This window comes from Triturus cristatus, chromosome 5_2, assembly GCF_964204655.1.
Source record: "Triturus cristatus chromosome 5_2, aTriCri1.1, whole genome shotgun sequence".
NCBI lineage: Eukaryota > Metazoa > Chordata > Amphibia > Caudata > Salamandridae > Triturus > Triturus cristatus.
The window spans coordinates 796,059,716-796,074,959 of record NC_140588.1 but is presented as its reverse complement, the minus strand read 5'-3'; the positions used below and the strand labels follow the sequence as shown (position 1 = coordinate 796,074,959).

The window sequence follows — 15,244 nt, the reverse complement described above, 5'->3', positions numbered from 1 at the left end:
CCGAAGAGAACGCGCAATGTCAGCAGTTCTGCGCGTTGGAATTTCCAAGGCGGCACTCGCTCGGCGACGCTTTTCGTCACGAGTGGAGTTGCGGTCTGTTGTACGCCTTTCCGCCTATACCACTTCTGCCCAGAGTGCTGAAGATCAGGCACGACCGGGCCCAAGTCATCTTGGTGGCTCCGGATTGGGCACGAAGATACTGGTATCCCGAGCTACTCAGTCTGTTGACCGATCCCCTGATACGTCTGCCCCTTCGGGAGGATCTTCTGTCGCAGCAGCAGGGGACGGTCCTCCACCCGAACCTGTCCAGCCTCCACCTCCATGCGTGGAGATTGAGCGGCGGCAGTTGATGCCATTTGACTTGCCTCCTGAAGTCTGTGATATCATTCTGGCAGCCAGGCGTCCCTCCACAAAGTCGGTATACGCCTGCCGGTGGAACAAATTTGTGGCATGGTGCACAGCAAAGGCTGTGGATCCCCTTTCCGCCCCTCTTTCTGAGGTTCTCCTCTTCCTTCTTTCTCTGGCCCGGCAGGGCTCTGCCCTGGGCACCCTGAAAGGTTATCTTGCTGCCATCTCCGCCTTCTTGCGGCTTCCTGATCAGCCTTCTCTTTTCAAGTCCCCTGTGGTTACACGCTTTCTCAAAGGCATTACACACACGTTCCCTCCTGTCCCTTTTGTAATGCCTCAGTGGGACTTGAATCTGGTATTGACATTCCTGATGTGCGCTCCCTTCGAGCCTCTTCACAATTGCCCTCTTCGTCTTCTAACTCTAAAGACTGCTTTTCTGGTAGCCATCACCTCGGCTAGACGGGTGAGTGAGCTCCAGGCTTTATCTTCAAAGCCTCCTTTTCTATCTGTTCATCCGGACAAGGTTGTCCTTCGGCCTCGTCCCTCCTTTCTTCCTAAAGTGGTGACTCCATTTCACCTTGGGCAGTCTGTCACCTTGCCCACCTTCTTTCCGCCTCCGCATCCTTCCAAAGAGGAAGAGAGGCTCCACCGTCTGGACCCAAAACGTGCGCTCTCCTTTTATCTGGACCGCACAAAACAGTTCCGGGTGGACGACCAGCTTTTTGTTGGGTACGTGGGCGCTAAGAAGGGGAAAGCTGTGCACAAACGAACCATCTCTCGGTGGGTCGTTTTGTGTATAAAAATTTGCTATTCCTTGGCTAAAAAGGACCCTCCTGTTGGGCTGCGCGCCCATTCTACTCGGGCCACGGCGGCTACTACTGCCTTGGGACGGGGAGTCCCTTTGCAGGACATCTGTCAGGCGGCGACGTGGGCTTCGCTACACACGTTTGCCAGGCATTATTGCCTTGACAGCCAAGTCCGGAGGGATGGCTTCTTTGGCCGTTCTGTCCTCCAGGACTTTCTGGTGTGATCTTGGTTCGCAGACCCACCACCGGGGATGGTATTGCTTGGGTATCTATTCTAAGGTGAGGAATCTAACTAACGTGTTTCTTTCAGATGAACAAGTTACTTACCTTCGGTAACGATGTATCTGTAAGAAACATTAGTTAGTTAGATTCCTCACCGACCCTCCCATCCTCCCCGTTCTGCGAACTGACATCTAGGGTTAAGGTTGTCCTTTCAGGCCCCTAGATTTTATTTTTGGCACCAGTGTCGGTCTTTGCATGGCTCTGCGTTCCTGGCGCGGAAGGCTATGTACAAGAACTGACGTCAGCGCGCGAGGGCGGCGTCTAAGTACTCCGACGACGTCATCCCGGCGCACGACGCCGACGACGGACGCGGAGCCGCAGACGACGCCTAGCGACGCGCAAGGGGTATTGCTGACGAAAAATCTTCCGGATCCAGTCTGACGCCTGGGGATATTCTAAGGTGAGGAATCTAACTAACTAATGTTTCTTACAGATACATCGTTACCGAAGGTAAGTAACTTGTTCTTCATTACCATAAAAGTGTGCTTTTGTGATTTGGTGTAAATCTTTTCAGTGGTTTTTGGGAAAATAACAAAACTGCTGGTATACCCTTTTGTAATTAGATCACCCCCGGGTAGGACCAGGCCCTGGCATTTATATTACAATTTTGGGGGTTTGAGGGTGGTTTGGCACAAGGCCAAATAGAGATGTTGCCTGGGCTCATCTGGCCCTTTAGAGACTCCACTGACACAGTGGTTCTTAGAACGCTTATTTCCAAATTCATATTTTGTTCCCTCTGCACAGCTTTCTTCTGTTTTTGGCAAGTGACATGCATTTGCATAGGACATGCATATATATTTGTGTTAAAATATGCTGCCTTTTGCCCTGAGGTTTTCATACGGGGTCACCAAGGTGAAACCACAGGATGTTGCATTATGGAGACTTTAGGGTGGACATATACATCCCTCTGAAGATGACTGACTGGTGAATGCTGCCTAGTCTATTTGCCCTCAATCTCTTTCACATGGGATCTAATTGCAGCTAGACCTAGGCATGTAATTGAACATGAAATGGAGTCCTCCGGCTCCTGGCTTATTGGTTCTTATATTGAAATATTCCCAAATATGAAGTGTGTTGCCTCCTCCAGAATTACGGCTATTCATGGAACTATTCTATATCTTCTATCCGACCAGCTGGGCTCAACATGCTGGTTCCTTATTGTGCTCGGGATGATAGTCCCATTTAAGGCAAGGTTATACTGGAAGTATTTCTCAGTCTTGCCTACTAGGCAGCATATGCACTGTCTGTTGTGAGACGCATTGTCAGCTTACAGTGGGCTTAGAACTTGCTCATTACTTACCATTGGTTGACTTCATTGTCACACTCATTTGCTTGCTTCTTATTCCTTAGCTTGTGTGGGCTTTACTTCCTCTTTTTGCTTTTGTCCCTCCTCTGGAGAATGGACATATTTGTATCCTTCCACTGCTCACTTTTTTTTTTAAGCACTCTGCAAGAGTGCACTCGTTTTCCAGCTGTCTCCCTTATGTAGTTCCTTTAAGCCATACTTGTGTTGCTCTATTTTCCCCAGGAATCAGACTGAATATGAAAACTTTTCGAGCAGTATCTTTGTGCACCAGTGGGTGGCGTTGTTCAGTTCCACATCTAGGTCATCCGCTTCGGAAGTCATGTGTGCGGTGCCCACATAGGTGCCATCCCGGCGCACTGACATCAGTTCCATGCCAGCCAGCGCAGATCCGGAGAGAGCTACCTCTATTAATTTTTTGACTGATATTTTTCAACGTTTTGTCAAATCTTTTTTGAGACTTTGAAAGGGATATCCCCTACAAAGCCAGCAGGTTTTACAGGATGCCTATGACAGACCCACACCTGGGTTGTCTTTTATCTTTGGAGCGGGACAGAGACTCCCAAGACCTGTGCTGACTGCGGCACCATTCACAAAAAGGCATTGCAGGAGTAGTCTCTGAAGCACCTCGCCGCCTGGCATTGGACGACCCCACAACGATCCAGATCCCAGTCGCATGGAAGATCCCGGGTCCGCTTGCAGAGCTGCTCTCGATGTTCGTCACCTCAGTCCCATCTCCAAATTTTTGGGTAAGTCGCACAGGATGAAAAAGTCCAATAAGTCTAATCATTTTTCGACTTAACCTTGACTGTCCAAGTTTTCAGATCAGGTGCAGAAATACTGACACAAATCAAGACCTCAGTCCCATGTGTCCACCGCAGAGCCTGTGCCTAGCTCTGCACCGTGCCTCCCAGAGTTTTCCGGAGCCGGAGTGACCCCTTTCCAGCTTAAGGAGTTTTATGAGGCCATGCACCTCATATTTGTTCAGCCCGACCGCTCAGGAGCCTTCAGGCCCCATGGATTTGGAAGTGGGCCCTACCAGGTTCCCACCAGCTGGTTCGCCCTCAACACTAGTTGGGCTCCCTGGATCCGAAGCGGCTCCACCTGCAAGACCATGACCTTCTTGAAGCCACTCCAGTTCTGTTGTTTCTGGCTCTGTCGACCCCCTTGGAGGCCCAACACCATCTTCATTCCCAACTCTGATACGGAGCTGGATTGTTCTGCACCTTCAGTTACCCTTGGTGGCAGTCAAGACAAACGTATTGACAGAGATGCTTCAGCTGGGAATTCCCAGAAGTCCCCCAACCACACTCTCCCCCCCGAACCTCTCCATCCATTTAATGAAGCCCTTATGGACATCCAACTTAGTGTCTGGTCCAAGCCCTGCACTGGGGCTTCTGTGCATAGAATAATTACCCGCTGCTATCGCCCACTCCTGGGGACCACAGCTTCCTTACGCAGCACCCCCACCCGGAGAGCTAGGTGGTCCAAGCCTCCACCTTCAGAGTCAGCCCTGGCGTGTTCCCAATCACTACACTAGGTGGGGAATCCAAAAGGCTGGCCTCCTTTGGGAAGAGGATGTTCTCTTCTGCCAGCCTAGCACTGCGGTCAGTAAACACCTCTTGCCTTTTGGTCCGATACACCCTCACAGTTTGTGATTCGGTTGCGCAAGTGCTGCTCATGCTCTTGGAGGAGGCCCGAGCCGTACTGTCACGAGTGATTGCATATGACAGAGACGCAGGTAAGTTTACTATTCACTGCGGACTGGACATGACCGAGTTGCGAGGCAAAGCAATTGCATCGTTGGTGGCATTTAGGTGCTGCAGAACTGTTGGCTTTTGGGGGATGCCAAAGCTTCCCTTATGGACATGCCCTTTGATAACCCCTGCCTCTAGGGCAAAAAGACAGTTTCCGCTCCAGCACGCTTTAAGGACAGCCGGGCTACTGCCAAGTCCTGGGACCTCTCTATGACCCCCCACCAATCCCAGTCTGCTTTTTGCCCTTTCCGTGGCTATGGTAGGTGCTACAACCCCGGACACACTTCCCACAGACAACGTGGGACAACCAGCTAGAGAACAACCCAGTCTGCAACCACCCCTGGCAGCCACAACCTTCAAACCCCTTTAATTTGCCCTCATACCATGACGAGCACCCAGTAGGAGGAAGGATCCGCCATCACCTGCCCCACTGGCAGTCCATAACAAAGTGTGTACTCCAGATCATTTAGCGGGGCTGCTCCTTCCCTTTTTAGAAACCCCGTCGGCCATGCCACCTTCTCACAAGCGGCTGACGGAGGACAGCCTCTTCCTGCTCCAACAGGAAGTACAGGATCTTTTGGCCAAAAGAGCAGTCAAGAGGGTGCCGGCATCAGAAGTAGGTTGTGGTTGCTATTCCCGCTAGTTTCTGGTACTAAAAAGGATGTAGGCCTCTGCCCTATTCTAGACCTGCACCCTCACAACGTCTTCCTTAAAAGGGAGAACATCAAGATGCTCATTTTCTGGCTTACTTTGACCATGGAGACTTGATGCTAGCGCTGGACTTGCAGGATGCCTACTTTCGTATCCCTGTCCTGTCTGCCTATAGGTGTTTACTGTGGTTCATGGTAGGCCACAAGCATTATCAGTTCGCTGTTACCCTTGTCCCTTACCAGCGCCCCCAGGTGGTTGCTGCATATCTGCAGAGGTCAGATGTTCCAATATTCCCCTACCTCGACGACTCAATGTTGAAGGCGGGCTCGCTACAGGCTGCCGTCTCCCACCTCCAGACTGCGATGGACCTCCTGCATTCGCTGGGGTTCACTAAAGCATGCCAAAGTTACACCAGACTTCCTCCCAGACGCTCCCTTTCATTGGAAATTTTCTAAACACAGTGCAGTTTTGGGTCTGTCCTCTGGAACGGCGAGTCTAGGATATTCAAGCAATGATTCTGATGTTTCAGCCTCTATCCTGGATTTTGATGAGAATGATTCTGAGGCTGCTGGGTCTCGTGAGCTCCTGCATCCTGCTGGCAGCGCAAGCACGTTGACATATGCAATCTCTGCAGTGGGACATGAAGTCCCAGTGGGCGCAGCATCAGGGGAATCTCTCTGACCTGTTCCAGATAGCGGAGGGACCTGTAAAAGACCAGTGGTGGCTAACGAACTGCGATTGGGTCTGCATCAGACGTCTCTCCCTACCCAAACCGCAGCGGCGTCACTCCTGGGCTTGGGCGGCTATATGGGAGAGGAGAAGATCAGAGAACCCTTGTCGCTGGCAGAGTCTGGGCTTTACATCAAACTGATGAAGATCCGGACGATCCAACTGACATTGAAAGCCTTTCTTCCTTTGATCATGAGAAGGTTAGTGCAGGTTTTCACTGACACCACCACCGACATGTGGTACTGCAACAAACATGGCGGGATGGAGTCGCGGAGCTGCCTGTGTCAAGAAGCCCTGTATTTCTAGACATGGCTTGAGCATCAGGGCATTTCCCTAGTACTTCAGGATCTGACAGGCTCTCTGAACATCCAGGGCAGACGATCTCAGCTGTCAATGTCTAGCAGTTTACAAATGGCATCTCCATCCGGATGTGGTGCAAAGTCTCTTCAGAGACTGGGGAGACCCTTGGTTAGATATATTCGTGACCACTGAGTACCCGCGATGTCGGCACTTCTGAATGCTAGAGTTTCCAAGGCGACTCGCTCGGAGATGCTTTTCGTCTTGAGTGGAGTTCCGGCATCCTGTATGCCTTTCTGCCAATACCACTCCTGCCAAGAGTTTCCAAGAAGATCAGGAATGACCGGGCACAAGACTTTCTTGTTGCACCGGATTAGGCACAGAGAGTATGGTATCCGGAACTCTTGAGCATCAGCCTTCCGATCATGTTGCCCCTTCGGCAGGAATCTACAATTATAGCAACAGGGCAGGGTCCTGCACCCGAATCTGCGCATGCTACGCCTTAATGCTTGGAGATTGAGCAGCGGCAGTTGACAGTTTTCGACTTTCCTCCCAAAGATTGTGATGTTATTCTGGCAGTCAGCTTTCCCGCAACTAATACAGTATATGCTTGCCACTTGGGGAAATTTGTGGCTTGGTTTGCTTCCAAAAATAATGATCCCTTTCCACACTCTTGTCCCAGGTTTTGTTGTTGGTTCTTTTCCTGGCTAGCAAGGCTTTGCTTTGGGCACTGTAAAAGATTACCTTTCAGCCATTTCGGCTTTCTTCCGGTTGCCAAACCAACCTTCTCTATTTAAGTCACCTGTTGTGACTTGTTTTATAAAGGGACTTTAACACCTGTACCCTCCATGACCATTCATCATGCCCCAGTGGGACCTCAATCTAGTACTGACCTTTCTGATGTGTGCACCCTTCGAGCCTCACACAACTGTCCCATCATTTGTGGTGACCTTAACATCATCGAGGAGGGTCGGTGAGCTGCAAGCAATTTCGGTGCACCCTTCCTACATGACATGACATTCTACTCAGACAAACTGGTATTGATCACGTGGACCAAAATATCTCCTTGCCTGCCTTCTTTGCCATGTCTCACCCTTCCAAAGAAGACTGACTCCACTGTCTGGACCTAAAAAAGAGAATTGTGGGCCTACATGGGTTATCCTAGACAGTTCAGATTTGGCTATCAGCTCTTCATTGGGTACATCGGGGTGCAAAAAGTAAAGGCTGTACAGAAATGGACTTTCTCACGATGGAATCTGCATAGGCCAAAGAGCAACCCCCTGAGGGCTTGCTTGCTCATTCCACCAAAGTCAAGGCTGCGACCACTAAGTTAGCTCATGGAGTTCTGGTCCTGAACATGAGACAGGCTGTAATGTGGGCGTCTCTGCACACATTTACTAAGCACTACTGCCTGGACAGTCAAGTCCGTCATGACAGTCACTTTGCCTGCTCTGTCCTGTAGGACTTCTTGGTCTAGTCTGTTCGTAGACCCACCTCCGGGGAGGCATTGCTTGGGTATCTTTTCTAGGTTAAGGTATCTGCGGCTTGAAGTCTCTTATCAGATGAACAAGGTACTTACCTTTGGTAGCGCCTTATCTGGTAGAGACTTTATCTAACCTCATATCCCTTACTGACTTCCATCCACTCCGTTCTGTGAGTGGATTTTTCTGCGCCGGGTACCCCTTCTGAGGCCCTTAGTGCCAGTACATCAGTATACTTCACTGCTCCGCGCTTCTGTCTCAGAAAATAAACTTTTGGTGTGGATGGCACAGATGCCGAGCCGAACAATACCACCTACTGGCTCACAGAGATACTGCTTGAAACTTTCCGGATCCATTCTGATGCCTGAGGAAAATTTGAAGGTAAGAAATCTATGGCTAGATAGCCTACCAGATAAGGCATTACCGAAGGTAAGTAATTTCTCCCCATTCCTGTAATGTGCTCACCTTCATGTGCTCCTACCCACCCCAAGCTTCAAGTTCCTCGCTCTCTGTTGGCTTCCCTGTCCACGCTTTCTGGCTTGGTTCCCCCACCCACGACCTATTACCTTTGCCAATGCTTGTTTTTATTTCACCTCTCTTAATTTTTCTAAACTTTCCAGAAAATGTCATGTAACATTAGTATTACCTACTGTCATTCCTAAAAGTTTTTGGCACGTTATTCATTTTATAACATATGGGATTCTGCAATCCCTGTATATACTCCTGTCTCCAATTTCTTTATAATCTGCAACTTGTTACGCACCCAGTCGTCGATTATAAAGAAAAGAAGTCAGAACTCTACCATAATAAGTTATTATGGTAGAGTTCTGACAACAGGGCCTACTGCCAGCAGCCAAGGTGAAAGGCAGGTCTGGTCATGGAGCAGCTGTTTAAAGTACTAAAAATTAAATGTTGCTTTTCTTCAGCACTATTTTTCTAGCTTACAGTGAAATGCAGAAAGAACATGTTTATTTTTTTACACTTCTTAGATAATTATAAAAAAGTTAGAATCTTTCTGCATGTTCCGACAGATTCTGAGCTACTGCAGCTATTTTTTTTTTTAAACCTACTTGTATTGAGCAGTTTTGAATATCTTTTTGGAACGAATATATAATAGGTTTTGATGTGTGTAATTTTGCACTAGAGGTTCTATTTTTATTCTTTGTGTTTATAAATTTGCTCTCTTTCATATGAAAGAACTGCGCACCAAGGTTTTAAGTTTTTTGTGGGAAAGGTGATGGTGTGCCATGTATTATATGAAATAAAGTACCCTGCCATACATTATAAGGATATATCTGAAAGAAACACGTAGTGATAAATTCCTTTCCTTAGAATTACCTCCAGGCGTCAGACTGGATCCGGAAAGTTTTCGTCAGCAGTACCCTTGTGCGTTGGAAGGTGGCATCGTTCGGCTCTGCATCTGTTGTTGGCGTCGTGGTCGCCGAGATAACGTCGCGGCAGCTACTTAGATTCCACCCTCGCACGCTGACGTCAGTTCTTTCTTTTTCCGTGCCAGCAAGCGCAGATCATTGAAGAGCAAGTACCCCCAGTCACTTTTTGACTTACGTTTTTTCGAGGCATTTTACCTCACTTCTTCTGAGTCGATCGACTCCTGGTGTCGTAGGGATGTCCGGTTTTAAGAACTGTGGGGACTGTCACCGCATGATGTCGGTGACGGACCCACACCTCGTGTGTCTCTACTGCCTGGGGCACGACCACGACTCCAAGTCGTGCCCCAACTACCGGGCCATGGCACCGGAAACTTTGCAGGAGCGGTCCTGAAAGTTGCTGGAAGTCGGGACCGGTCGCAGAGCCGTCACCATCGTTCGTCTGGATCCAAGTCTTCGCACTCGGGGTCACGTAAGTCTAAGCATTCCAAAAAGAAGGCGCAGAAGAGTCGTCGCTCTTAGACTTCCCCTCGCCCGTCTTGCGACGTGGCTGAGCGAGCGGGTGGTGCCACGCCCGCGGCTCCGGCGGAGCCTGCGACGGCGCTGGCCTACCCACCTTTTCCAGGTCCGTCGGCAACGCCTGCTTAGGTGCAAGAGTTTCTTGCCGCCATGGCCTGACTCTTTGGGCCGTCTTGCCCCGCGGGTGCGCCCTCTGGCCCCACAGGCCCGACTGAAGTTCCTGCCCTTCTGTCACCGGTGGCTTCGGCCCCGGCGCCGCAGGACCACCCTGGATCCAGGATCGGATCCCGGGCGACACAGGTTGACCGCATAACACCTTCACCAGTGTTGACCGCCCTCTGGCACCACCTCCGATGTCGTCCGGTGCTAGATCGATGTCACTCGACACCGATTCCGACGCTGATGGGTCCTTTCTACCCCTACGTCCATCCTCCTTATTTTCTACCTGACTTCGGAGAAAGGGGAGGACTGGGAGGGGTCTGAGGACCCTCTCACATAAGTGTGAGACTATGATCCGGACTGGGCAGAGGACTTGGGGTATGCCAGCGGTCTCGACACCTCACCTGACCTTGGCATGCTGTCTCCTCCTTCCATGGCTACGGAGGAGGGAGCAAGTTACGCAGTGGTGTTGTGTAGGGCGGCTGAGGCCCTCCACCTCGGCCTCCCTACAGTGGCCATCAGGACTAACCGCCTAACAGAAAGACTTCAGCTGGCGGCAACCTCTTCGGAGCCCTTGCTGCCTTTTAATGACGCGCTTACGGACGTTCTTTTGGGCACTTGGTCCAGGTCCAACACGGGCTCCTGTGGACAGGAACGTGGCCCAACGCCATCGTCCGGCTCCGGACGACCCCCTCTTCATCTCCCAACACCCCACTCCTGAGAACTTGGTTGTCCAAGCCTCTGCTTCCCAGAGCGCGTTCCCCTCCGCACCTCCGGATAGGGAATCCAAGAAGCTGGAGCAGCTTGGCAAGAAGCTGATTTCATCTGCCAGCTTAGGGCTGCGGTCGGTGAACACTGCATGCCTCTTGGGCTGTTATTCCCACTTGGTGTAGGATACGGTTGCGCAGGTGCTACCTCACTGTCCGGAGGAGGCCCGGACAGTACTCTCCCAAACTATAGCAACTGGGTGAGACGCAGCTAAGTTCACCATTCGCTGGGCAGGGCGATTTCTACGACGGTGGCGCTTCGGCGCCACGCCTGGCTGAGGACAACTGGCTTCTCGGGGGATGTCCAGAACACTCTGGACGTGCCCTTTGATGGCATTCACCTTTTTGGCCATAAGGCTGATAGTGCGTTGGAGCGCTTTAAGGACTCACGGGCTACGGCCAAGTCCTTAGGCCTGTCGGCCACTCTGCCTCCTCCGCCTTCCGACTTCCGCATTCTGCCTTTCGCAGCCGCGGAAGGGCTGCCCCAGCACGTTCCTTTCGAGCCATAGGCCCGCGCAACATCAACCTCAGCGCGGCCGAGGACGTGGGAACCGCCAAGGCGATTCTGGGGGCCAGCGGGTGGGTCAGTCCACCTCCACTCCCGCAGCATCCACTTACAAGCCTTCCTAGTCCGTTCTTTCAGGCCCATCAGACACCAGTGGGCCTCAGGATTCACCATCATCTCCCCCACTACTCAGCATGGCCATCGATCCCCTGATCCGACTGCCTCTTCGGGAGGATCTTCTGTCGCAGCACCAGGGGACGGTCCTCCACCCGAACCTGTCCAGCCTCCACCACCTTGCGTGGAGATTGAGCGGCGGCAGTTGACGTCTTTTGACCTGCCTCCCAGAGTTTGTAATGTAATCTTGGCGGCCAGGCGGCCCTCCACTAAGACGGTATACGCCTGCAGGTGGTATAAGTTTGTGGCATGGTGCACAGCAAAGTCTGTGGATGCCCTTTCTGCCCCTCTTTCAGAGGTCCTTCTATTACTACTTTATTTGGCACAGCAGGGCTCTGCTCTGGGCACTATCAAGGGCTACCTCTCGGCCAGTTCAGCCTTTTACAGGTTCCAGATCAGCCTTCCCTTTTCAAGTCCCCTGTTGTAAATAGATTCTTAAAAGGCATTACTCATCTTTTCCCTCCTGGTCCTTTCATAATGCCTCAATGGGACTTGAACCTGGTTCTGACATATCTAATGTGTGCTCCCTTTGAGCCACTTCACAACTGTCCTCTTCGTCTTCTCACTCTAAAGACTGCTTTCCTGGTTGCCATCACCTCTGCCAGAAGAGTGAGTGAGCTCCAGGCTCTTTCTTCTAAGCCCACTTTTCTCTCTGTTCATCTGGATAAGGTTGTTCTAAGGATTCGTCCATCTTTTCTGCCAAAGGTTGTCACTGCCTTTTCTCATCGGGCAGACCATCACTTTGCCCACAGTCTTTCCGCCTCTGCATCCCTCGAAAGAGGAAGAGAGGCTCCACCGTCTGGACCCAAAACGTGCGCTCTCATTGTACCTGAACCACACTCAACAGTTCCGGGTGGATGACCAGCTCTTTGTTGGCTACGTGGGCGCCAAGAAAGGTCGGGCTGTGCACAAGCAGACCATCTGTCGGTGGGCTGTTCTGTGCATAAAGGCTTGTTATTCTTCGGCTAAAAAGGAGCCTCCGGTGGGGCTACGCGCCCATTCTACCAGGGCAACGGCAGCCATTTCTGCTTTGGGACGGGGAGTTCCCTTGCAGGACAGCTGTCAGGCAGCTACGTGGGCCTCGCTGCACACGTTTACCAAGCATTACAGCCTGGACAGCCAAGTCCAGAGAGACGGCTTCTTTGGCTGTTCTGTTCTCCAGGACTTTCTGGTGTGATCTTGGTTCGCAGACCCACCACCGGGGTTGGTATTGCTGGGGTATCTATTCTAAGGTAAGGAATCTATCACTACGTGTTTCTTTCAGATGCGCAAGTTACTTACCTTCGATAACGATATATCTGTAAGAAACATTAGTAGTGAGAGATTCCTTACCGCCCCACCCATCCTCCCCACCCGTCCTCCCCATTCTGCCAACTGATTTATAGGCTTACGGTCATCCTTTTTAGGGCCCTAGTTTCAGGCACCAGTGGTCAGTATCTTGCACGGCTCTGCGTTCCTGGCGTGTAAAGTTGTGTACAGAACTAACGTCAGAGCGCGAGGGCGGCGTCTTAAGTAGCTGCCGTGACATCTCGGCGCCAACGACGGATGCGGAGCGGCACGACACCGCCTTCCGACGCACAGGGGTACTGCTGACGAAAACTTTCCGGATCCAGTCCGACGCCTGGGGGTAATTCTAAGGTAAGGAATCTATCTCTAGTAATGTTTCTTACAGATATATATCGTTACCAAAGGTAAGTAACTTGCGCTACAAGTCCTCTCGGAGTTCCATAACCTTATTAAGGAACTGGGCTGTCTGCCGCTATATAGTTATGGAGCTCCTCGGTAACTTGCAACATCCTTATAATGTACGGCACGTTATCCGTTATATCACTAGTGCTTGCTCTCCAGTGGTTGTGTGACAAGCCAGCTGTCGATAACAGAATGATGTATGGAGAAAACTGTTTGAACTTACAAAATGTAACAGAAAACGCCTCCATGGGTTGAACTGTGTAGCAGCTGTATGTGACCAATTAGAATGAAAGACGTAGGTGGCCTGAACAGCCTCACACCATTAGATCATAGCCTCTTGGTTCTCAAAAAGCAGCTATGCTCTAAACAGGATCATGACAAGGCACTTTATCCGTGCTGGAAAACTTTCACGAGTAAGAGCTCCTTGGCATTTCCATGTTGAAGACTTGGAAATTGAAGATGGTCGTTCATTTAGCTTGCTGTGTCCAGTTGCGTTAATAAATGCTATCCTCGAAGAATATTTTCATAAAATATTTCACTTCACAAACATGACGTTACGATTGCATTTTTCTAACAGTATCCACTCTTTTAACAGATATTTGACGAAAAAGAGGTGCTGCAAATCTGTGATTGCACTTTGCTTACTAGTGCTCCAAACAAGTGCTACACGCCGTGTTGTGAGAAGCTGCTTAACTTTGACCAGAATTCAACCTTACAAGAAAAACATGGGAAGAAAGAGGTCTATGACTGCTTTTGCAATCTGATCAAGAGGAAATTGTCAGTTTTAGCATTTCTTTTCTTTAAGTGCTGTTTGACAACATTTTCTATTTAATTTTCACTTTCACCATATCTGTTGGTTTCCAATAAAACGTAAGATCATTTATTTTCTTATTGGGGCAATGTGCAAGTAGGCAGTAGGAGACTTAAGCTGTTGAAAAACGGCCAACAAGGCCATTGTTCGTTCTGTTCCATGACAAACAAGAGTCTATAGATGCTTAACTGCAACATTTGTAGCAAACCCTTTTCAAGGACTCATTTTTGATATGTTACATTTTACATTGTGAGCCATATGCCTAATTCGAGGATATTGGCAGTTTCATATTTCATGTTATTTACCATGACTGTTTGTAAATATGTGTTTATAAGTGTTTACGACCACATCCATTAAATCGTTTTACAATATATGCCAGTACATATGCACTAATATACGGAGGGAATTATGCTCTTTTTATGTGTTTGTCATGATGCTGTTATCCAATGCCTTTTGTGAAATGTTCTTTTGGCTTTCATGTATTTAAGTTACCCACATGTAAGTATTATTTTAATGTGTGTAAACAGTATTAGGCCACTGTCTACTTCTTTGCTCTCCTAATCGAGGATTTTAGTGACTGCAGTTCTGCATCTGTACTGTATTCGTGTGCCTGCTGAAATAAACTGCAAGTCTTTATTAAGTGACACATTTAGAAATACATAAACTTGCTTATTATAGCATGAAGAGACTAACTCCATATCATTAAAATGGACGCTGATACTAGCAAATTGTTATGATTGCTCTAATATTGTTAGAATTGTATTTAAGAGACCATTTCATACAAAATATAGTTTCTAAAAACCCTTTCTGATACTCAACTGGCCTCTCCCTCCGGTGACATGAATAGCTGATGAATTTGCCATACTTGATGCAACCATTAGAATGAAACTAAACCTGTCGATCTCTTGACATGTCTGTTACAAAGCCCATTTTTTTCTAGTTATTGAAACCTCGCCACTCTAAAAGTGGCATCATTGTTTTAGGCTAATGCAGTGCCTTAGATAAAATGTTTTTTTTATAAAAGCAGTTTAATTCTGGCAAAGACAATCATTCTAACAAAGAAATGCTACGTTTTTCTGTGCAAATGTTATTGTTGAATGCTTGGTTGACGTCTGTTTATGTAAATACGTCTGCACTGTTAAATAAACTTTGCAACTAAAACGTGTTTATTTATTGTATCAGAAGATTAATAGTTAACTAAACACTCCTATTTTGCCTGGAATTGTGTCCATTTGTAAATTTCCCAAAGTGTATGACCGAAAATAACTCCTGTAAATGAGTAAACGTTTAATGATCAAAACTGATATACATTGTTTTACCATACATTGTTATGCTAGTAATTTATATCTCTTGCATTTTGCCATTCAGCTTGCCTTGTAGCTCAGAATGAGTTCTGATGCCTCTTAACCTTTCGAGGATTCCATCATAAACGTTTGTCTAAATTGGCTTATGCAACAGAGCTGTATCATAATTTGTCTATTTCTTTACATTATTTTGAGGGTATTTTCATAGCAACAGAATGCGTACACCGCAGATGAGAATGTAGAGAAATGGACCTACGTTTACAATGTTAATTGT

At 48.8% G+C, this 15,244-nt stretch overlaps 1 protein-coding gene across 21 annotated transcripts in view; it reads left to right on the top strand.

The window, feature by feature from the left end:
- The window catches only part of MAP7D3 (MAP7 domain containing 3), a 1,121,308-nt gene extending 1,106,481 nt beyond the window's left edge, over positions 1–14,827 (top strand). For all 21 annotated transcript variants that reach the window (XM_085607948.1, XM_085607945.1, XM_085607942.1 and 18 more), the window contains one exon: positions 13,451–14,827. In XM_085607948.1, coding sequence (XP_085464074.1) covers positions 13,451–13,458 — 8 coding nt within the window. In that variant the 3' untranslated portion in view covers positions 13,459–14,827. The remainder of the gene's footprint in view (positions 1–13,450) is intronic.
- Positions 14,828–15,244: the final 417 nt, after the last annotated feature.